The sequence below is a fragment of the Dromiciops gliroides genome, chromosome 1, assembly GCF_019393635.1.
Source record: "Dromiciops gliroides isolate mDroGli1 chromosome 1, mDroGli1.pri, whole genome shotgun sequence".
NCBI lineage: Eukaryota > Metazoa > Chordata > Mammalia > Microbiotheria > Microbiotheriidae > Dromiciops > Dromiciops gliroides.
The window spans coordinates 267,688,143-267,712,749 of NC_057861.1; the positions used below are offsets into that span (position 1 = coordinate 267,688,143).

General features: G+C 37.1%; 1 protein-coding gene across 2 annotated transcripts in view; it reads right to left on the bottom strand.

Moving 5' to 3' along the window:
* NSMAF (neutral sphingomyelinase activation associated factor) overlaps positions 1–24,607 on the bottom strand; it is a 75,412-nt gene that overhangs the window by 21,667 nt on the left and 29,138 nt on the right. Inside the window, exons 6-22 of one of the 2 annotated variants that reach the window (XM_043972893.1) lie at positions 21,699–21,749; positions 20,277–20,348; positions 20,139–20,186; positions 19,971–20,023; positions 17,292–17,421; positions 14,723–14,794; positions 10,931–11,039; positions 9,952–10,005; positions 7,825–8,001; positions 5,141–5,220; positions 3,935–4,025; positions 3,773–3,836; positions 3,576–3,627; positions 3,355–3,475; positions 2,836–2,967; positions 981–1,023; positions 381–544 (exon numbers count right to left, since the gene is read on the bottom strand). In XM_043972893.1, the coding sequence (XP_043828828.1) occupies positions 381–544; positions 981–1,023; positions 2,836–2,967; positions 3,355–3,475; positions 3,576–3,627; positions 3,773–3,836; positions 3,935–4,025; positions 5,141–5,220; positions 7,825–8,001; positions 9,952–10,005; positions 10,931–11,039; positions 14,723–14,794; positions 17,292–17,421; positions 19,971–20,023; positions 20,139–20,186; positions 20,277–20,348; positions 21,699–21,749 (1,513 nt within the window). The remainder of the gene's footprint in view (positions 1–380; positions 545–980; positions 1,024–2,835; positions 2,968–3,354; positions 3,476–3,575; positions 3,628–3,772; positions 3,837–3,934; positions 4,026–5,140; positions 5,221–7,824; positions 8,002–9,951; positions 10,006–10,930; positions 11,040–14,722; positions 14,795–17,291; positions 17,422–19,970; positions 20,024–20,138; positions 20,187–20,276; positions 20,349–21,698; positions 21,750–24,607) is intronic. The other variant, XM_043972900.1, reaches the window with a different exon arrangement.

Genomic DNA, 24,607 nt, shown 5'->3' on the forward strand with positions numbered 1-24,607 from the left:
GATTCTACCAGCCAAAAAATGTCATAGCCAGGGGCTGTAAATATGGGGAAGAGAGGAACCAGGACCCAAAACTAAGTTTGCTGGACAAAGGAACCAAAGAAAAAGAGAAGGAACTACATTCATGAAGCACAAAGGAATCTCACCTGTGCTAAAAGAATAATACCCCAAATAAAAGTAATTGGATTTCTCTATGGACACTGACAAACCAACAGCTGTTCATGATTTATAAGACCAGCATTAAGTTGGTAGAGACAATTAAAAAAACAAAAAACCTACTCTGAACAACACAAAAGCTCACTTCTTATCCAATCCGCACTTCTAAAAGTCTAGATTATGAAAAGGAGCCAAAGGGAAGTACATGAGTTCTCTATAAAATTTACCTGGAGACTCTGCTAAGGAAGCACTCTGACTGGAGGGTTGTGACAAGCTTTTAATCTTTGGGGTGATTCTTCGAGGATGAGGTATCACAAATAGTTGTTTTGGTGTCTGCCCGAATTCCAAGATTTGGGTCAGCATAGCTACTTTCTCATCAGGATCCTCTATACTTTTAGGTAAAACACAAACAATTTTGGGAGCTATTACGAGTTTCTTAAAAAACCCCAATTTAGATAAGATAATAAGTAGTGGCAGCAAGACAGGTTACCTGTATATCTCTTACCTGCTAGTGATTTCTTTGCTCATCTGACAGCACAGCATGTTGTATTTATTATGATTTGTATTCTATTTTTTATATATCACCCCTACTGTACATTGAACTCTAAGCACACTGAAGCCATATTTATTTTGGATCTGCTGCCGTATCCAGTATAGCACACTACACATAAGACGTAATTAATCATTGTACACAATGTGTCATCAAATATGACTCACTAAAATTGCTTTAACTTTAGTGAATAGTACATTTAAAAGAGTAACATGTAAGAGCATCGCATTCCTCATGCCAGAAAAGAGACATTTAAAAAACTCAGCCATTTCAGTACCTGTTCAAGTCGACACCTCCTTCATAGGTGAGGGGATGAAATACTGAAAGAAGAGACATAATGTTTAACTGAAAATGTGTAAATTTACATAACATGTAATATAACCACATGCTCAAAACTAAGAGGTCAAGAGGCTAAAGACTTTTTTTTTAAGTGAGGCAATTGGGGTTAAGTGACTTGCCCAGGGTCACACAGCTAGTAAGGGTCATGTGTCTGAGGCCAGATTTGAACTCAGGTACTCTCCAGGGCCGGTGCTCTATCCACTGCTCCACCTAGCTGCCCCAAGAGGCTAAAGACTTTAAAACCTAATTTTCAGAGAACCTAGATTTCTGATTTTTATTTTTGTAAACTATACTCATAGCAGACCCCCCAAAATAGCAAATACTTTCAGAAAAAGAATTAAATCAACAGCCTAGATAACCTGTTGCTTTAGTGCTATTTCTCAGTCATCAAGAATGTATTATTTTGGGGCAGCTAGGTGGCGCAGTGGATAGAGCACCGGCCCTGGAGTCAGGAGTATCTGAGTTCAAATCCAGCCTCAGACACTTAACACTTACTAGCTGTGTGACCCTGGGCAAGTCACTTAACCCCAACTGCCTCACTAAAAAAAAAAAAAAAAAGAAAAAAGAAATGTATTATTTTCTCATTAAGGGACTTGAACTATAGCCTGAATGGTAATGGTATTGCAGTCTATAGTCATGTCAGCAAACTGGACTGAGTGGCTCTCATTTCTTCTATCCCACACCTCTTCATTTCTCTCCCCACCTCTCCCTACCCCAGAATTTTTGAGGAGAGAAAAAGTAAATCTAAAGAGAATACAAATAGTCACTTTCAGTTCAATTAAAAGCAGACGCTAATAGGTCTCTAGAGGAATCCAAGTTCTTTGCTACTATGTTTGATTGAGTTATAATTGGAGTTGCTGAACAGCTGGGGAGGAGAGAATACAAACAAGATGAAAGTATTAAAATCATATGAAGCGGGGGCAACTAGGTGGCGCAGTGGATAGAGCACTGGCCCTGGATTCAGGAAGACCTGAGTTCAAATACGGCCTCGGATACTTGACACTTACTAGCTGTGTGACCCTGGGCAAGTCACTTAACCCCGATTGCCTCACCAAAAAAACAAAACAAAACAAAACAAAACATATGAAGCCTCTTAGGGTTACAAAGCTAAGGTTCTCTAGTTGTATTCAAATTTTGTTGAATTTTGGATTCAATAATGTTGAATTTTCTCTTGCTGTTAATTAGCATGTAGTTTAGTTCCAATAATTTTTCCCTTGAATAAAATATTCATAGAGATCTGATTCTTTCCAATCTACATTTTTGGTTCTTTTTCCTAAAAACTTCAGTGACTCCCTATTTTCTCTAAGATACAATCTAAACTTTTCAGCCAGGCATTGAGGGACCTTCACAATCTGGCTCCAATCTACTTTTCCATTCATCTCACGTGATTTCCCCTTACCAAACTGGACTACTGTATATTCCATGAACTTGATGCCCATCTCCCATCACTATACATTTGGACAGACTACCTTCTTTACCTGAAATGCACTCTTTCCTCACCTCTCCCTCTCATAATCCTACTCTTCCTTCAAGAATCAACTCAAGTTAACTCCCCTGACCTCTTCCTCCACACACATTGCTCCCTTCTTAACTTACTGTGTTATTTAATTGTTTGTATTCATTTTGTATCCCTAAAGTGGAATGCAAGCTCTTTAAGGGCAAGGACTCGTTTGGCTTTTGGTTTTATATCCTTAGCACCTACCATGAGGTTCTGCAAAAAGGGGCTGTTTAATCACTGTTGGATTTTTTTCAACAAATGATATGAAAGGCATTTCAATGGACTTGTTACATACTATTATGGGCTCCAATGGCTTCATTTCCTTTTTGCTTGTAGCCAAATATTAGATCAATCCATTCATGAAGATGCTCTGACACATAATTGCTTTCTAATGCTTCTTTACTTTTCTGAAGAAAGTCTTCAGGACCTATTAGAACAAAGTGAATAGGACAATTGATCCTGGAGTCTCAATTCTTTTCTCAATTTCCTTCTCATCCAATCAGATCTATCGTCTGTTTTATGTACAGACAAAAGACAGACAAACCCCTAACAAGATTTTATTTTCATTCACATCATATTAAAAACACAAAAATGATGAGCAAGAATTATTTTCACAAAATTCAACCTTCTCAAACTATGAAGCCTCCTTTGTTTGTTCTAGAAACATGAGAGACTTTAGGTCCTAAATAGGATTCCCTTCTCTAATGTACCCTTTGAGGAGTGTTTTATTTTCATTCACGAATACTCTAAATAACAAAAGAGATCAATTATTCTGAACAGCAAAGCTTCCCAGGACTCTGCTGATCTCATTTACCTGATGCCCATGGTGGTAGCTGTACATCATCAACCATCTTGCCTCCTTGCCTCTTCCCCAAATCCAACTTCAGACTATTGACTAAGAAGCTGAAATCATCACCATAGAATTCTGGAATCAGCTGAAAGTTTTATGGGGAAAAAACAAACAGCAAACACTATAAAGGGCCATTAGTCAGAAACCATGTACATGGTGAATCATCAGCTTTCTTTCTTACTGACCTCTTTAAAATCAGTTGCACCATCCAAGCAGTTTTTCCAAGTTTCTGCAATACTAAATATAATAATACAATTAAGGGTCACCAAGAAAGATTCAGAATTTTGGTATCTTAATGCTTCACGTTATTCAATACTGGAAAATAAAGTCTGTTTTAATGTCACACCTCAAAAATATATAAGGGGGATAATTTAAGACAAACCTATTGAACATTCGGTCTGCATGATCAAATCTTCCATTCTGAAGGCAAAGCATATGCTCTGGGGCTGGAAAGAAAAGTCAAAGAACCAAGTTCGATCACAGTCATTTGGCATCCAAGTGCATCAAAACATCAAAAGTAGGAGGCCAGAAAAACGAATCTTACCAATTCTAACAAGATAAAAGAGCACATAGCCTGGGGAAGAGTAATGACTTCCATACATAAATTTTGGCTCTGGCATTTCCTGGTAGCGTATCTATAGCATATGAAAGAAAACATTGGGTTTTTTTAGCAATAAAAAAGAAGTAGCTCCTATGCACACAAAGAAAATGAAATTGGGGATAATGTGCCTCAAAGATATCTGATATGCTAAAGGTGGCTAAAGACATAGTGGAGACATAAGGTAAGAAGGAAAACAATTTTTCCTGATTTATTTCTCAAAATATGAGGGGAGGGAGGGAATATTCAAGGATAAATATGCAAATATTACTAAGAAATACTGGTGGAAACCAATATTGTTGTTTTCCTTATCTAAAGGGACATGCAGTTACTTTATATAGAATGCAACTTCTACAATACCCAAGATTTGTGGTTATTTAAGATCAGTTTGAACTTAAGCTGGATATCACACTGAGGGCAATGGAAAAGCACACAGAGCTGACTGTGACTTATCCCAAAGATTTGTACAACAGAAAGAAAAGACAGGCTAGTGACATGGCAAGTGAGGGACGGCAGGTAGAGCTCTAGGAAGGCCTCCAGCAGGCTGGATGAACCCTCTGGGATGAACTTCCAGGAGGGGATGTATGAAATTTACACAAGGGGTTGCAATCTGCGTCTTCATACAGTTTCCAAATCAGATGAGATCACAGATCCACTGAAGTATCTAAGTTTATTTCTTTATTAGACTGGGCAGCTAGGTGGTGTAGTAGATAGAATGTCAGGCCTGGAGTCAGGAAGACATCTTTAAATCTGGCCTCAGACATGTACTAGCTGTGTGACCCTGGGCTAGTCACTTAATCCTGTTTGTCTCAGTTTCCTCATCTGCAAAATGAGCTTGAGAAGGAAAGGGCAAACTACTCCAGTATCTCTGCCAAGTAAAGCCCAAATGGGATCACAAAGAGTCAGACTTAAAAAGAATGATTCAACAAAATCGGACTACTGACTCTCTTGGGGTCCATCTGGTAGTAGAATGAGCAGAAATGCTGGAGTAAATGAGGTTATGGAGGACCGAAGGGAATAACTTCGTAGTATTTACTCTCCCTGATCATTCTCACATTTCTTACTTATTATTTGGAAAGTAAATATGCCTTGGTCACTAGAGGAAATAGCTCAAGGAATCTGAATGAATAAAGACATCATGGTTCAACTTACCAATAATCTTTCTAGCCTTTCCTTATTCAATGCGCCTATTGGTTTACTAAGATCCCGGAAGGTTTCAGGATTTGACAAATCTAAAAAACACAATACACAAAAAAATCTACTGCTATTTCTGTAGTACATCTACTAAAGAAACCAAATCAATCTATCCCACCCCCCCACCCCCCTCCATCTCCCCCTCCAACTTTCCCAGGTTCTAGAAAAAGAAGCAATATCCTAGGGCAGCTAGGTGGCAAAGTGGATAAAGCACCAGCCCTGGATTCAGGAGGACCTGAGTTCAAATCCAGCCTCAGACACTTGACACTTACTAGCTGTGTGACCCTGGGGAAGTCACTTAACCCTCATTGCCACCCCCCCCCCCCAAAAGAGGCAATATCCTAATTTTGGGTCAACATAATGTTAAATATCCGTTGAAATGAAACGAAAATATTTTCACTGGTCATTGAGATGGCACAGAGGAAAGAAGAAAGCAATCATAATTTCTCCTATAGTAAGTTATGAACATTCATTCAAGTGTGGGGCCTCTAAATATTAATAACATCCTAGAGACTGATAAAAACCATCCAGTGAAAAATTTGATGGCCCAATTGAAACAAAAAGTGCTTTCCAACTGAAACAAGAGAATGAATTTCCTAACTACAAGTTGCTTTGCCTTGTTTCACAACTTCAATTTAAACTATGAGGGAAGAATGGGGACATGACTTTATCATTTCGAAATAGGTCCTCATACAGAGGTTGTTAACGTTAACTGTCACTGTAAAAATGAACAACTGAAGTGATGAGTCAACATTTCCCACTTATAGGTAGAGCAGAACTCCATGTATCATTTGTGTTTTGAAGAATCTGCAAGAAAATGATTTTTAATTTATTTCAAAAGAAAAAAGTACTTTTATTCAATATGGGTAACTCATTATTCCAGTGGCACCAGCTATAGCTTCTTCACACCTTAATAAACAGTTTTCAAGAGATGTGGTGATGCAAATTCTACCACCTCCACCAAAAAAAAAAAAAATACCCTTTGAAGGCTTGCCTTTTGATGATGAGTCCCTCTAAATCTAGCTAGGTTATTACCACCATGGATAAGTTCAGTGACAGCTCATCTTTGACATCTTTCTAGATTTGTAGGACATGTCGTCAGAGTTTGTGCTTAAGTCCCCAAGGTCACTTCTAGGCCATAATGAGACATTAAAACATTGCTCTGGTAACGTGTTTTGGTTTTGTTTTTCAAACAATAAACCAGTAGATATTAAAAGCCTCCAAGCAACTAACATATACTAAATGATGGACTTTGAGTTGGCATGGACCTTAGAGGTCATCTAGCCCTCTCACTTTACAGATAAAGAAAATGAGGCCAAAAAGGGGTTAAGTGGTTTGGCAGGCATAGAATTCAGGTCCTGGAACTAGATATCCTATGCTCTTTCTACTGCATCACAATAAAGTGCAAAGAAATCTATTATCATGTTGCCAGTTTTGAGACCCTGACACTGAGGATCTAAGCATCTCTATCTTTGGATAAATTAAAGAAGCATTTATTAAGTGCTTACTATGTGCAAAGCACTATGCCAAGCGCTGGAGATACAAACAGAAAAGTAAGACAACCACTGCTCTTTGGAAGCTCACACAAGGGGGGTTTCAGCACTGAGTCAGATGAAGGCCCCATGATCCTTAGGGAGCCTTGGCAACACAGGTGGTGATACTTCTTTTTAAATGTTATTTCCACTAATAAAATCCTATCAGTTTCTTGTGTTAAACCATTTCCCACTGGGCTAGAAGCATACCTGCAATCAAGGCTACAGGGTTCGAGGTCTTGGGCTGACTCCATCAGCATCTGAGGGCAGATGGAGGTCAATGTGGTGGTTGCAGTTTGACTTGCCTGGCACATCAGGACTCCTGTCTCTGCCTCAGGTGCCCCACAGAGGCTGGCTCCCCAGAGCCTGGCCTTGAGGATTGGGCTAGAACCAGGAGTAAAATGTAGTACCTAGCCAAGTGCCTACCACGATAAAGGCGCTCAGTAAGTGTTTACCAACTAAGTAAAATATACCTCTAAAGTAAGGAGGGTTGGACTAGATGATCACCAAGTTCCACTCCAGCTCTTAATCTAAGATCCCGAAATGTGGCCAATGAGTGTTCATTTCTTAAGATAGCAATCAGAAGTTGAAAATGAAGACAACACATCATCAACACGATTCCCCAAAAGAATTCATTTTTCTTTTTTAAAAGATAAAGACAGGGGCAGCTAGGTGGTGCAGTGGATAGAGCATCGGCCCTGGACTCAGGAGTACCTGAGTTCAAATCTGGCCTCAGACACTTAACACTTATTAGCTGTGTGACCCTGGGCAAGTCACTTAACCCCAATTGCCTCACTAAAAAAAAAAAAAAAGATAAAGACAACTGCTTCCTTATTAGTATCTGTAAAGAACTTTGCACATCTTTTATCACTTTTGGGGGAAGGGCAGGGGTGGGGCGGTGGTGTTGATATGTGACATGTGATTTCATCTATATAGGAAAACTCTCAGTGTTGAGATTATCCCCACTAGTGCGTGTGAGAGGCATAATTTGGGGTCAGATCTTCCTGATTCTAAGGATGACCAGGTAGCTATCCAGCACATCATCCCGCCTCTCTCACAAACCTTCGAGTGTTACACCAGTTATCATCTGAATATATGTATGCCATTTACCTAATTCTGCGCTGAAATAGTCATTTATTATCCATGGAAAGACAGGATACTGGGAGAGGTCATTACAGCTTCGATCAGCTAGGTTGTTGAGGTGCAGAAGATACTGATAATTAGAGATGTGCCCCCGCTGCCACTGCAACATGTAACTTTCCGCAGTATGTTCTGTAATGTGGTTTTCTAAAGAGAGAAGAAAAAATACCACTGGGAGGGAGGCAAAGCATTTGTTTCCATTTAATGGGCCAACTGGTGCAACCAATACAGGAATTTAAAGTTAGGCTAATTCATTTAATGTCACCATTTTTGTCTTCTCCTTATAAATTATAAATTGCTCCAAAACTGTCTCTCTTAAATATTAGTGAAGTTCTTATAACATGCCAAACATTTTAGGGTTCCCACAAAGGAACTCAACTTGCATTACTCATAAAATTAAGTCAACACATAGCTGGCAAAGAATCCTACCCAACTAGCCTCTGAGGAAGCGTCAAATTACCTCTGGCATTTGATAATAGGGTTCTTTTAATACAAAAACATTTTTAAAAAACCTTCTTTCCTTGTTTTCTTTCAAACTTGGAAGAGGGAAACTTGATTCTTTGCCAATGACTACATCTTGTTTGTACAAGAGGCAGTAGGATGAAAACAAGGCTGTTCATTTGAGAGAAATATGCTGGAAGGTTGAAAATGATCTTTCACCAAATGGTATAAAGACTATGGAAAGTTAATATGAAAAAAATATATTTAAAAAAAACCCTCACCAAAAAAAAAATAACATTATACCAATAAACAACTAGACCCTGAATTTGGGATAAATTCACTGGATTTTCCATCTTTAGCAAATTTACTTTTGAGTTATTTTATTTATTTATGGCGGGGGTTGGGGGGTCGGGGCAGTGTTCTCCCTATCTCACCCCAGCTTGAAGTACAGCAGCCAAATATGGCCTTGACACCACTGCTGCTAAAGACATAAGCTTTGACCTGCTCTGTTTGAGGCCTTCTTACACAATCTGGTGGGCTCTAATTTGGGAACTCATTATTTTGGTGCCAAACCTAGTGAGGGAATTCAATTAACTTCAGTTCTAATGAAGCTCAGGACTCAAGTTCAAGGCACCAGGCTAACCCTCCCCAGTAGCACAGACCACAGACCTATACCACCACACCCTTCAAGTTACTGTTGACATTATTCCATGCCCAGTTACTTGATTCATTTGTTAGAATATGTTTCTTTACTTCTAATTTATGTTTTTTACTTCTAATCTATGTGGCACAAAGCCTAGCAATTTCAAAGTTTATTTTCTAATTTTCTCAAATAGCTACCAGGATTGATTTCTTAAACCCAAACACTTTAATTGCCCAACATCTTCTCCCATCTTTGAGTTAACTGAACAATAAGCTTAGAAAAAAGGGAGGTCTCCACGTTTGTTTTGGAGGGAATGGGGGGAGAGTCCTAATTTGGTGACTAAAAAAAAGCATGACTCATTATGACCATTGTGGTTTCTTGATAACATTTTGGTTACATTAAGAAAAAATAAAATGAAAATTTAGAAAGCAGGAGGTGTAAGGAAATTTATGCTATTAGTTAAATTAATGCATTCAGAGTTAACCTGAAGAGTTTACACATGAAAACAAAAAGAGTTGGGTTGCATTTTTAGAAATAAATTGCTTGAGGGGAATTCTTTGCTTCTAAAGGAGTATATACTTAATTCTACCTTACAAATTAGCCCACTACATATGAAGACATACTAAACTCAATTAGGACCATATCAATAAAAGACCCAGTTTGCTCTTCTTTTATGAAAACTACAATTAGACCATGGCAGGGGATTCAATATTCACACTAATCAGGACCTGGCTATAATGCTTACCCTCTGGTAATTCACTATATAAAAATAATTTACCTAAGGCATACAAATAAATAGGCCTATCTTTTGAAAGCTGAACTAATAGGCAGTCTTGTTTTGGGTTTCATAGACATAGAATTGAGGAGAATGAGTGACTTCTTATGGGTAGGAAGGAAGAAGTCATTAATCCAGAAAAATGAAACTAGTCCAAGGAACGCTGGATGGTCTAGTGGAGGGAGTGCTGGGCCTGGAGACAGCAAACCTCAAGTTAAACTCTACCTCTGACACTTACTAGCTATGTGACTGTGGCGAGTCACTGGACCTCTGTCTGCCTCCGTTTCCTCATCTGTAAAATGGAGATAATAATGGCATCTACTTCTCAGGACTGTTCTAAGGATCAACTGAGGTAATATTTGTAAGGCATTTTGTAAACCTTAAAGTGCTACATAGATGCTATTATTTAGAATGAACATTTCATCTGTACTAAATAATTCCCAAGTTTCCTTTTTTAAAGATATATAATTGTTACTATAATCAATAATCAAAATCTATGATTTATCAACACACTTTAATCACATTATGAAGCAAAATATGAGTTGCAGTTAATATAGCAATAGGGAAATTTTTCTTGCTGTAGCTTCATAATAACCTACTTTAAAAATTAAAGTCAGGGCAGCTAGGTGGCACAGTGGATAGAGCACCGGCCCTGGAGTCAGGAGGACCTGAGTTCAAATCCAGCCTCAGACACTTGACACTTACTAGCTGTGTGACCCTGGGCAAGTCACTTAACCCCAATTGCCTTACAAAAAAAAAAAAGTGAACTTATCAAGAATTATATAAATACTCTCTAGTAAGGAAGTGAAGTACATGAAGCTGTGAAGAAAAAAATTAATACATCTTTGCGTTCATGTTGCTCAATCTGTTATCCTAGATAAAAAGTAAATCAACTATGGTTCTTATTCAGAACAGGAATTTTTAACCTTTTGTGTGTCATGATCTCCTTTGTCAGCCTATGGACCTCTTCTCAGAATAATTTTTTTAAGTGAATAAAATAAAGTACATAGGATTATGGTGACATAGTTATCAAAATATATATTTTTTTTAAGTTTATGAATCTAAGGTTACGAACTCTCAATTTAGGAGAAATAAATAAAACCAGCCAGATGTAATGTCAGATGTTAAATTCCTCTTACTCACTGACCAAGCTACTGAAGCAATAAGGCTAAATCCATTCAGGCTAGTAAGAACACAGTAAGAAGTTAACATCAAACCTAAATATGTTGCAATATAGAAATAGAGTTCATCTCTATCTTGAGATTCATAGAACTTTAAGTAGATGTCAGAACACAAGTCATCTTCTGTGCAAAACACTTCCAGACCCTACAAAGTCAGAGAAAGAAATTAAAACCAGTGAAATTCATTTAATAACCAAATTCAAAATATATCATAAAAATGTCAATTTTTAAATTTACATTTTGCATTTTACAAATGTGGGGGTATTTTATATATATTTATACACAAATTTTTATATATATATGAGTGAGCTTAAGGACCATTAAACTAAGTGTTGTAAATATGCCTCATGCTTAGAATATAGTATCATGTATAAAACAGGAACCAAAATTAGGTCTTACTATTTATTTTTAAATTTAAATAATATAATATTGTGCATCTACTCCTTTTTGGAAACACTATGGTACTTTACATCTCCTATAAGCTACATGGTAACTTAATATAGTACCAAGAAAATGATTTTAAATTAACCATGTAAATAAACCACAATTACATTTTAATTATATTCAAGTAGATTATCTGCTGCCTCATTATCAGCTGCCCTACTGCTAGCTGGATCTCTCTCTCCATTTGGGATAAGACAGGAAAGTTCACGGTTCTGGAACAGAAAAGTAAATGTATACAAACTGAATCTTAGTAGTGTGATTTGGGGATCATGTTCTGTTTGGGATTACTGTACTTATTCTATTAGTAGTGCTAATGGAAAGTAGTACATGCATATAAGACACACAATAACTCACCATTATCTCCCTACTTTTATTTTCATACCTAGCTATACACTAAAAGAGAATGGTGGGATCGAGTGATACATATTATTGAGTAAAAAATGAGGGACTTAATTTAATTCTATTCCATTCAAGGTCACAAGTTGATGCAAGAATCCCATATGTGTGCCTAGAGCTATGAGACAAGGCCATCTTCCTAACTACTTGGGAGTAGCCCTTTTAGAAAGAAGGAATCAGGGGAACTTCTGGCTAAGAGAGGAGCTTTAGCAGAGGCCAGCAACCCAACTCCCATGAACCAACAAAAACCCTAAAAACTCCACCAGACTGAATCAAGATCAAAAGATTCACTTGTACAAAAACTACAGTGAGTGACTTCATCAATGCCAGAACTACATAAAAATTCAGCCAAAGGTCCACAGCCAATAGGAAATGAGGGCTACTAGAAAATTCAGAGTCAGTGCAGACAAACAAGATAGAAGCCTCTTAATCCAATTATAGGCACTTTTAGTCTATAAGATTCTATATTCAGAAAAACGAACAGTGAAGGCACCCCACAAAAAACTCCAGTGTAGCTGGTAATCCACAGTACTGGCAGTACTAGGAACAGCAACAACCAGGACATCCTAGTCCAAGGGCTCTGAGGACCACAGCACTCTGTCCTGAGATACTATCAAAGGTCCTAAAGATTAAACAATCTGAACTTTAGGGTCTTAAAGCCTACTACTGCTCTTCGCCTAGACACAACTGAAGAGGTAGAGATAATCTCAGGAACCCAGGTCAAAACCAAGTATAGGGGCAGCTAGGTGATGCAGTGGATAGAGCACTGGCCCTGGATGCAGGAGGACCTGAGTTCAAATCCGGCCTCAGGCACTTGACACTTACTAGCTGTGTGACCCTGGGCAAGTCACTTAATCCCAATTGCCTCACAAAAAAATCAAAACAAAACACAAAAATAACACACACAAAAAAAACCACACACACACACACACACACACACACACACACACACACACACAACCAAAAGTAGAGCAAGGAGTAGAATGGTGGCCCTGGCACAAAGCCCCAATTCAAGAACTAAGGCAAGGGATACGAGTAAATGAAAAAGACACATCACTATAAAAAATGATGATAGATACAGAGATATAGAATAAGTTAATCTAGAAGAATGGAGCAATTTCATAACTGTTAGAAGAATCTCAAAGGGAAAAAAATATGGATTTTCTACAAGGACTACATTAATACCTAGAAGAAACAAAGCAAGAGATTTTTTAAAGTGAAATTAAAAACCGTGGAAGAAAGAATTAGAAACAAATAGCTTAGAACAGAAAGTAGTAATGGACTCCTTGAAAATCAAACTATCAAAAAAAAATTCAAACTATCCTAAACAGAAATTAGTGGCTCTATGAGAGAATATTCTAAAGGGAGAGGAAACAAGTATGCCTTTGAAACATTAACATCTTCAAAGGACATTGAGAGAATTAAATAAAACAAATATAAGACAAAGTAAGACCTAGGGCGTAGGTTGGTTCTGATCTGATGGTTTAAAGAGAGGAAAGAAAAAAAAAAAAGCTAAAAAGCAAGCCACAAATATAGATAAGTGAAAAATGGAGTGGAACTTACTACTGAGTTGCATGAGAAGAAAAGTATTCAAATATGGAAGAAAGGGTGACAAGAGAAGGCATCAGATGAACCTTGCCTGTACCTGAACCAAAGAAGGGTGAACAAAGGAACATGCACACACACACCGCAAGAATGGGAGTGCAGAGGGATTAAGATACAGAGGAGTAAGTACTCATGTGCAAAAAAACTTTAAACTTCAAAGGATGAATCCTAAAGTAGAATTTAAAAGAGGGGAAAAAGCAAAGAACTGGAAACTAAGGGAGTGCCCATCAACTGTGGGGAATGGCTAAAAACATTGTGGTATAAAAACATAATGGAGGGACAGCTAGGTGGCACAGTGGAAAAAGCACCGACCCTGAATTCAGGAGGACCTGAGTTCAAATCCGATCTCAGACATTTGACACTTACTAGCTGTGTGATCCTGGGCAAGTCACTTAACCCCAATTGCCTCACCAAAAAAAAAAAAAACACAACAACAACAAAAAACAAACCAAAAAAACCATAATGGAGTATTATTACAATCAAAGAAAATATAAAAGAGACCATTTCAGAAAACCTTGGGAAGACATGTATGAATTGATGCAGAACAAAATGAAGAGAACTAGAACAATTTCTATAATAACAATATTAGAAAGAAAAACAACTTTAAAAGGCTTAGAATTCTGATCAAAGCAATGACCAACAATGACTCCAGAAGATTTATAATAAAGCGCATTGTTCGTCCTTTGACATAAAGATGATGCACTCAAGGTAAACAGACACCCATTTTCAGGCCTCATGCTTTGCTTAACTATGCTTTGTTGTTGTATGGCTTTCTTATTCTTTTTTTTAATTAAGGGGAGGGAAGACATAAACACAAATGCACAGAAAAGAACAGAAGGATGTTCAGAAGGAAGCACAGACAAGAAAGGTAGCTTTGAAAAATACTGAACTTACATATACATTTAAAAAATAAATGATATGGCTTAGAGAGTCAAAGTTTCATATACAATCCTCCTTTTATATTTGTCTTTGTATATGAAAATATTAATTTCAGTGAGTATTTGTAAAGTTCAGAGCCACTTTACCACAGTATATCAATTAGTACATCTCACCTAAAAGAAACAGAAGCTAGATTTGTGAGTCTATTATTTGCCAAAGAAAAGTATGTTCACATTTTTCAGAAATGTTTATTTTATTCTTTATTTATTTGTAAGCTCAAGATATGTCATTCCATAAATAACCTGTGATTTAATTTTGTCAGTGTGAAAACTATCTGTATTGACAGTTTGCAATCTATCCATAAATTATAGTCAGAGGTGGGCCTTGAACCCAGGTCTTCTTAATTATAAATCTATCCCTCTGTCCTCTGTACTACTCTCTTTCATTAGTTCAGGAAATGAAAACTATTAATCCAGAAGAAATCAATGATATGCTTTTACTCACCAGAGGCATGAGGCCATGTCTCCTTTTGTAAATCCGGCGCACATCCTGAAGTGTTATTTGGACTACAGGTTTCTGTAAGAGAAATATCAAATATCAAAATGCTGGCACATTTAAGCAAGAAACTAAGTATTTCTTGGGTGTTCCTATTCTTTAAGACAGTCATCTGATAACTTTAAAAAATAATAAGTAGAGATTTATATCTTCTGATAAATAAAACTAAATTCTACCGCAACCACAAGGAAGGAAGAAATAAGTTCTCAACATTCTTTTTATCTTTATGGAGTCCCCCTTTACTTCCTAATTAGCTCTACCAAAGATCAAATTAAACTTTAAAAAAAAAATTTATAAGGAGGAGTTACTTTTTATTTTTTTAAAGACTTGAATCACTGGGGGTGGGGGAAGAAAGGAGAGAGAGAGAGAGAGAGAGAGAGAGAGAGAGAGAGAGAGAGAGAGAGAGAGAGAGAAGATGGTGAAGAAGACCTCAAAAGTAAAGTCCCTGGTGATTATGAGAAGTTAAGGTATGCAACAGTTTGCCCTAAGGTGGAGGAAAGTACACTGTTGTACTCTCCCTTACCAATGGACCACAGGACTTCAGAGTTGGAAAGGGCCTTAGAAGTTATGTAGTCCAACTCCTTTATTATAAGGCATGAAAACTAAGGCCCAGAGAGGATAGTTAACTAATGTCAGACAAGTAGTAAAGAAGAGAGCCAGGATTTAAACCCAGATCCTTTGACTCCAAATTATATTACCCTGTCCTGTGGCAAATCACAGAATGGTGATAGGGTAGCAAAGGGGCTCATGATAACAACAAAACACTGAAATCTACCAGGCAAAACTTAGTAAATCTAAAGCTACAGCTTAGGAATCACTGTGATGGAGGTTTATACAAGGAATTTTAGAAGGAGTTAATACTTTACTGGGCTTCTGGCCCAGGTTATCATGCTTACTTCACAGAAAGATTCTGCCTTAATTCTTTGAACTGTAACTGCCAAAAGACAATTTGTTAGAACATTAAAGAAAGCCCAAAGCCATGTGATCATGACTAAGCTTGGCTAGAAGTCTTGGCTAGCTTGTCCTACCACCTAGTGGACATAATTTTAATAGCACTACCTTCCAATTGGAAAAACCCTAAGTGGTTCAGTGGAATTCCAAGAGAGAATGGAAAATTTCCAGAGTTTTCCAAGGCTGAGAGCACTTTTAACTCCTCCAGCTTCCTTTGCCAAGCCAACCTGAATGCATTATCAGAGCATTTTAGGAATCTTGTTCTTTAATGTACTTTAAAAGGGCCAGATCTTGATATGCTAAACATCTTAACAAGTTTCAGTTTAGAAACCTGAATTTCTCTTGCCAACTCCACTTCTGGTCTAGCAGAAACTGGAACCAACAGCCAAAGACTATTATTAGTAAATCTGGAAAGGAAGGAATTGTTTTTCTTCTGTAACAGTAATTCTACCTGTCAGCCTCAAGAATCCTATTTTGCATGGTCCTTAGGATGAAGTGGGTAAAGAAATTAATATACCTCTTTTGGAACTGAATTAAATCTAGTAATAAAGGAGGGGGAAAAGAACAAAATTACACCCATATACACCTACAATATATAAATATTCAGTATATGCTGTATATGAAGTAAATGTTCATTTTCTCTCTTAAGCATTTCTTAAAAGAGGGCTTCTTAAATTTTTCCCAATTGCAACACCTTTTCTTTGGAGACATTTTTACAAGACTCTGGGAAGATAGGTATATAAAATAAGTACATATAACCTTTACTGTTGCCAAATTTTTTGCAACCCCCACATTGTTATGTGACCCCATATGCAGTCACGACCCACAGTTTAAGAAGCTTTGCCTTAAAAGACAAATCAAGTGCTATTACCCAAGAAAATCTAGTGAGTTCTTCCAATTAGAATGTAAGCTCCCCAAGGTCAGGGACTGTTTCATTTTTTAAAAAGCTTTGTTCTTTAATGCCTAACCCACAGTATCTAGAAGATAGCAGAAACTTAATAAATGATTGCTATAGAATAAACCTATAAATTATTTTCTTTGGAGGGGGATTTTTTAACTCCATTACCTACTCTTCCTCTATGGTTAATAATATATCTTGCCCTTTCCATACTCTATCCCCTGCTTCCTGGAATATGGTGCTATGGCATGCCTTTAGAGAGCATTTGATATTCTTACCCTGAAACTTCCCTTAGCTCCTGGGACCTTCCCATCCTTCCACCATACTGCCTCCCTTCTCCCATCAGTGAGTTTCTTGCAGAGGCCTCCAATTTGGAGAAGACCCTAGACAAGGTATGCTACATTCTCCCAGCTGAACTTCTAACTCTCTGGACTTTACCAATATGTCCCAGTAGGATACCTTTCCCACCACCCCTTAAGCTCCTTGAGAGCAGAAACAGTCTTTGTTGTTGCTGTTGTTGTTTGTATCACTAGCTCTTTAGCTCAGTGCCTGCCTTATGCACTTAAGGGTTAAATTCTTCAAAATGACTGAATGGTAAAGAATTAAAGCTATACTATTTAAGGATCACTGAATAAGAATTTCAGTAATGGGATACTCATTTTTACTTACAGGATATCCATTAAGAGGCTGGAAATACAGGTTTGTGTCAGTGATACACACGTGTCCAGGATTAGTCACTAGTGGTGTCACCATTTCTGCTTTACATTCCATCTTGAGTATTTCAGAAAGACTTTGGAATCTAAGAAAAATTTTTTTAAAGGCAAGAAGTTCTTTCTTTTAAAATAACAAATGAAACATCTTGAAACTGAGACACAATTTCCAAATTTAGATTACCCTAAGCTGAAATCTAGATTTAAGTATGTTCTTATTTTCTAAGTACTAAATTCAGGAGAACAGGAGAGAAAAAGGCTAATTTAGCTAATAAGCCTTATATCCTTTTGAATGGCATGACCTTTCAAATAAAACATGAGATACCATCTTGAATAAAGGATGATTTAGAAGTCTTCCTTTTGTAGAGAATAGTACCAGAGGGATTCTATGCTATGAAAAATGTGTGCCATGAAAAAACACAGATCTTAAAACCATTTTCATATTAAAATGTATTCACATGCTTCTAGTACTGAAGCTACATAGGTATTTATATGGTTACTTGCAACATTCTTTTTAAAAACAGGTGCATAGGAACCTTTGTTTAACATTGCATTTACTGGGCAGCTAGGTGGCACAGTGGATGGAGCACTGGTCCTGGAGCCTGGAGGACCTGAGTTCAAATCCAGCCTCAGACGCTTAACACTTACTAGCTGTGTGACCCTGGGAAAGTCACTTAACCCTCATTGCCCCACCTGCCCCACCTGCCCCCCCCTCCCCCCCGCCCGCCCCAAATTGGAGAACAGTATGGAACTTTTCATAGGTATGGCTAAGGGAAGAATTTTTAACAAAAGAAAGCTAAAGATGATGACAAAGGAGAAAACATATAATTTCACATACGAAACTGAAAAGTTTTTGCACAGTCATTGGTAGCTAAGATAAGGAAAAGCATTGCTTGGTTAAAAAAATTGCATAAATAATTCTGATATCCAAGATATATAGGGAATTAATACAAATATATAAGGCAAAGATTTATTCACAAAGGATAAGTGGGCAAAAGATATGAAAAAGACCTCTCAAAAGAAAAATGGTAAACTTTTAATAACCATATGGAAAGACTGCTCCAAATCACTAGTAAGAAAATAAATGCAAACCAAAACAATTATGAGGTTTCACCCTATCCATAGTCAATTTGCAAAGGTGACAAAAGATAGATATATCAGTTGCTGGGGGCATGGGGAGGAAGGGAAAGAAAGACTATTGCTAGAGTGTGAACTAGTCCAATTATTCTGGAAAATAACTAGGAATTATGTTCAAAACATGACTAAGTTGTCCATAACCTTTGATAGAGAGGATTTCATTCCTAGGCATGTGCCCCTCAAGAAGGTCAGAGAGAAAGAAAGATTCCGAATACACCAAAATATTCAAAGCAGCATTGTTTAGAGTAGCAAAAAACTGAAAGCAAAGTAGATACCTATCAATTGGGCAATGTCTAACCAAGCTGCAGTATAGAAATGTAAGTGTAATCTACTGTGCTATGATGAATATTTTTAAAATTCAGAAGCATAAGAAGACTTCTAAGAACTGAAGCAGAAGAAAGTAAGCAGAATCTGGAAAATATCATCAAAATGATGAAAACAGTATAAATGGAAAGGGCAAGAAACCCAAAATTAAACACTGTGTAATTAAAATGATGAAGTATGGCCCCAGGGGAGGGTTGAAAAAAATGCATCTCCCTCCCTTCTTTTTTGTTTTCTGAGGCAATTGGGGTTAAGTGACTTGCCCAGGGTCACACAGCTAGTAAGTGTCAAGTGTCTGAGACCGGATTTGAACTCAGGTACTCCTGACTCCAGGGCCGGTGCTTTATCCACTGCGCCACCTAGCCGCCCCATCTCCCTCCCTTCTTTTTTTTTTTTTTTTTAAAGTAAGGCAATTGGGGTTAAGTGACTTGCCCAGGGTCACACAGCTAGCAAGTGTTAAGTGTCTGAGGCCAGATCCGAACTCAGGCACTCCTGAATCCAGGGCCGGTGCTCCATCCACTGCACCATCTAGCTGCCCCTTCTCCCTCCCTTCTTGACAGAAGTGAGAGACTATAGGTATGGAAAGTTGTATATACTGAGAGACATGGCTGTTGTTTGGTTTTGCTGAACTGCTTTTTTCTCTCATTTCATTTTGGGGATGGATTGCCCGGTAGGAAAAAAGAACATATTCAGAAAAGAAGATGATATAAAAGCAAAAAATATCAATGAAAATAAAATAATCAATAAAGATATCAATAGAAATAAAATGTGTTCCCTAAATTTAGATGTAGATTTTTTTTTTCATTTCAGAAACCTATCAGTGTTCATTTTACACTATATAAATTTTCAAAGAAATTTATCAATAAAGGATTTTGGTGACTGGGTATGTTAAACTTTTATAATTAGACTCTTTAAAATTTTTGTCACACTTAAGCCCCAAATTCAAATCTAAATCACTGTGTAGAAAAAGAATATATTCTAAGTAGGTCAAAAGAAGCTAATCCTTCTTAAATTATTTCTTTTCCCATGTAAAATGTAATCAATTCTTCTCAAAGCAATCTGCTTACCCAAATATATTTGGAATGTTTCAAAAACCATGAAATATTCAAGCAATGTGGACACATGAAATTTATCAGCTCATTAAATAAAAACAATCAAAATTTAAAGGGAAAAATCCTACCTGTTTTTGTCAAATGATGTTCTAGCCAAACGTGATTGCAAAATAGCTGTTATCTGTTGAGAACATAAAATATTTAAAATAAAGATTTTGAAATAAAAAGAAGTACAATTATATTCAAATACCAAAATAATGATGAAAATTATAATTAAAATCTTGGGGAAATCTTACCATGGCAGTTTGATCTCCCAGTTTATCAAGGCAAGATGCTCTGTGAAGCTAAAATATCATAGAATAAGCAATTAGTTTTACAAATGTCTTTTTATTTTCCTTAGAAGAAAGCACTCAGATGCTTCTTGGAAAGCTTACCTGAAGGAGAGTTTCTACAACATCTTCTACTTTCCCTGCTATATCCAACTCAAAGACATACTGCATTTTGCCCTAACAAAAATGGAGATAAAGTGAAAAGCATCAGAAGGAGAAAAATGGGAGGCAGCTAGGTGGTGCAGTGGATAGAGCACTGGCTCTGGATTCAGGAGGACCTGAGTTCAAATCCAGCCTTGGACACTTAACACTTACTAGCTCTGTGACCCTGGGCAAGTCACTTAACCCTCATTGCCCCACAAAAAATTAAAAAAAAATTTTTTTAATTAAAAAAAAAGGAGAAAAATGTAAGACTGTATTATTAGGATAACATTGAACACAGTGGGTGCTTAATAAATCCACATATTAAAGGAAATCACAATATAAAGTAAAACAATAAAAAATAATGGCATCCAAATGGCACCAGGAAACCTATAGAAGGCACTTGTGAATCTAACAAATTCTAGGTGCTCCTTCAAGTTGAAATAATTTTGAATGGGAGTAAAAGCAGTATTAGGTATCAATATCAAGTGCACACCAGCTATATTTTACATCCCATGTACTCTAGCTTTGTGACTGATATTGTTTTTAGGCTCTGAAAATTTGTAGTAAACATGACATGTTGTATCTTTGCTCAAATTATCCCCTCCTTATCTCAGCTTCTGCTTTCCCTCCTAATTTTATAATGGCCCTCTTTATATATTGCCATTCAACAGAACCCAGTGTTTTACTTCAGGGTACAGACTGAGAATTGGGTACAAATTGGTTCTTGGGATGCAAAACAAGCAGAAGATTGGGGGACGGTTACCTGGGGCAACATGAACTGACTGGGTTTGTGGAATTTCTGACTAATGATAACTTTGCATTTCCCCAATACGATAGGAAGTAAGGCTTTTGCTGTATAGACAGCCCTCAGAAACCTTTGTCTTCTGGTATGTTTGTATTCTCTCTTTTAATTCTGTCAAGCTAAAGCAGAGCGCTAAGAGAAACACAGACCAATTAAGTGCCTTGTCTACAGTTAACTGATGAGTCTTTCTTTGAGAGGTCCTAAGAACACTGCTCACAGTCAGTACAGATTTCTTGAAAGGATGAAAAAAGAATAAACTTGCCTTTGCATTTTTGACAATAGTGACATATAAGTAGAATGTTTTACATTAAGTTCTCAACAACAGAAGATAAAACAAGTAAATATTTATGTGTTCATTTTTCTAATCTTGTCATTCAAGCTGTTACCTTAAAAAAAAAAAGATAAGCATGATTCTATTTCAGTGATGCAGACTTTCCCCTTCTGAAGTCTTCTTATAAATAACTAGCAAGTAAGCTTTTATAGCTAGCTCAATATTATATTTTACTGAAGACTTCAATATAGTTATTACATTTTATTCCTTAAAAACCACTATAAAGAGCTGCAAATAAAAGTTTACTTACCCTTTCAATTTTATATGGTGCTACGATGTTATGTTCCTTAATGAAATATACCTAAGGGGGACAAATGAATAGTTGGAAAATGTCTTCTCCCAACTTTTCCAATGTAAGAAATTGCTAAAGTTAGGAGGTGAATAACTATTTTTAAAAATCACTTTTGACATACAGCTAGGTTCCGATTAGTGTGATTAATGAATCTCCTTCATTCTTCAAATCTGCACTGCATTATTTCTATTGGGCTGGAAGCGACTGCCATATTTTACATTATATCTCTAAATAGGATGAATATGAACACATGCAACCATTTCAGAAGCTCCTTTATTGGTACTAACAGAACCTGGTTGTCACTATCATTTCTAAAATTAATATGCATTAATATTAAAATAAGTTTAAAGTGTGCTATTTGTTAAGACAACACATTTTTCAAAAAGTTTTCTACAAAAAATAGACAACTAGAAAAAATCCAATATTCAGATACTTTAATTGCATGTAATCATATATAAAAGCAATGAAGGAAATTTGGGGGCAAGATAGTATTAGAGATGAAAGGAATCTTAGAAATCACATCATTTAGCCAGCCTCTTCATTTGTTGCTAGAATGCTGGACTTGAAGTCAGAAAGACCTTGGTTCAAAAGCCACCTGTGATACTTACTAGCTGTTTGACTCTGAGCAAATCATTTGACTTCTTTATGTTTCAATTTCCTCATTGTAACAATAGAGATCAAAACTAGATGGCTTCTAAGGTCCCTTAAAGCTCTAAATCTATAAGCCTATGAAACTGAAGCCCGAGGAGATGAAGTTATTTCCTCTTTAATAGAAAAAAAGGACTAACCTAAGTTTCAGTTCCTTACAAAACAGGAGGAAGTCACCCAACAAATGAAACAGAAACACAAATCATAATAACTGCTCAGGTTTATATAGTAATTCGTAATTTACCAAACACTTTCTTTTAAAAGTCCATTACAAGGGGGCAGCTAGGTGGAGCAGTGGATAGAGCTCTGGCCCTGGAGTCAGGAGTACCTGAGTTCAAATCCGGCCTCAGACACTTAACACTTACTAGCTGTGTGACCCTGGGCAAGTCACTTAACCCCAATTGCCTCACTAAAAAAAAAAAAAAAAAAAGTCCATTACAGGGGCAGCTAGGTGGTGTGGATAAAGCACCAGCCCTGGATTCAGGAGGACTTGAGTTCAAATCCAGCCTCAGACACGTAACACTTACTAGCTGTGTGACCCTGGGCAAGTCACTTAACCCTCACTGCCCCCCCCCAAAGTCCCTTACAAGCATGAATCAAATAATGTTATACTGTCTTTTGAACTGTGTAGTGACTTTGGCTCTACCCTGTGTATGTTGACAAATTAAGACGGAGAAGAAGCCATGACATAACAGAGACAGAGGTGTGTCAGGAGCAAGGAAGACCTGGGTTCAAGTCTCACCTCTGACACGTACTCGTTGTGTGGCCTGAATGGGCCACTTAATAATCTAACCCTTGTGATGTTAGGAGAAAGAAAGGAAGGCCCTGAGTAGCAAAACTAATGGAGGACATAGACAAAAGTTTCATAGGATAGGAAGTCATCATGGATGGGGTTCCCTTTGCAATTTTAACCTTAAGTTTAATTCTGTTTCTAACCCTAACCCATAGATGAGATCAGATTCATTTGAATTTCTACGACTACCAGTAGCACTGCTATATCAAATTATTATAATCACTCATTCTTCAAATATTTATTAAATGTATATTAGCCTTTCAAAAACATTTATTTCATCTCCTAGGTAAAAGGTGGTGGAGGATGGGGAGATAATACTATGTAACGTACCAGAAAGGAATTTGGAATTTATGTCTTCTAACTCCTCCGGATACCTCAAAATAGCATTTTGTGGGTAGATTAGGATCTGCAGGCTGACTTTAGTGTCGGCCTAACTTTGTAGAGGAGTTCTAGCGTAAAAGCCCACTCTCAAATCATTATGGGTAGGTAGCCCATTTTTATTTCTAAGCTTCCCCTCCTTCTCCTCACTGAAGTCCTACTCTGATGTCTCAAGGTGGTGTGGAAGTAAATCTGGATCCTTAAGGGCTAGGCTAGTTAAATATAAAATACTACCGATCCTACATCAAGCTGAAAAGGCTTCAAATATGGGATCAGAGATGACCACGCATCTGTGGTACATGGGACCGGTGTGCACATAACTTGGGAGAGGCTCATCACTAGAAGTCTAGCCATCATATGATGACTGTTTTGGGCTATAGCAGCTCATGAAGACTGTACATGAGAGGTATGTATGGTGCTGTGAACTGTTTCAGTAATAGAAATGACCACTGATGAAATCAGATTCTATGAGCCTGGAGGAAAAGAGATTTCCATTTAGTAAATTTACATAAACTCTATTTCTTAAAAATCCTCTTCCCTTTTGAATGAACTAAAATTTTAAATCAAGCAATTACTAGAGCCTTCAAGGTCAAGGCCACCTTACTGAACTGTTACTTGTTAGAGAAAGTCACAACGTGAGAGCTTTCTTTTTCAAAAGAACAAGACAGTTCACATGTTTTTCCTTAGAGGCCAATTTAGAACAATCAAGTATCTGAATGACCCTATGAACTTCTGCCCAATTTTAAATTCCTCTAACTTTGAATTTAAAGTATGAACAACATAATTATCCTCAGGAGAATGGTCTATTGAAATCATAATGGAATCCCTAGTCTACCAAATAGAAAGAAAAACAAGGGGATTGGAGGAATAGTAAGTATTTCATCTGTTGGGATTTTTTTATATCCATGGGTCCACACATGAATGTCAGGAACTAAGCAATTGAACTGGCTGAATTCCATTTTGAGGAAGAAGATTATGATTAAGTAAAAAAAAAAATTGCATTAATCAGAAAGCTAAGTCTATAAGCAGAATTTATAGACAAAAGGAC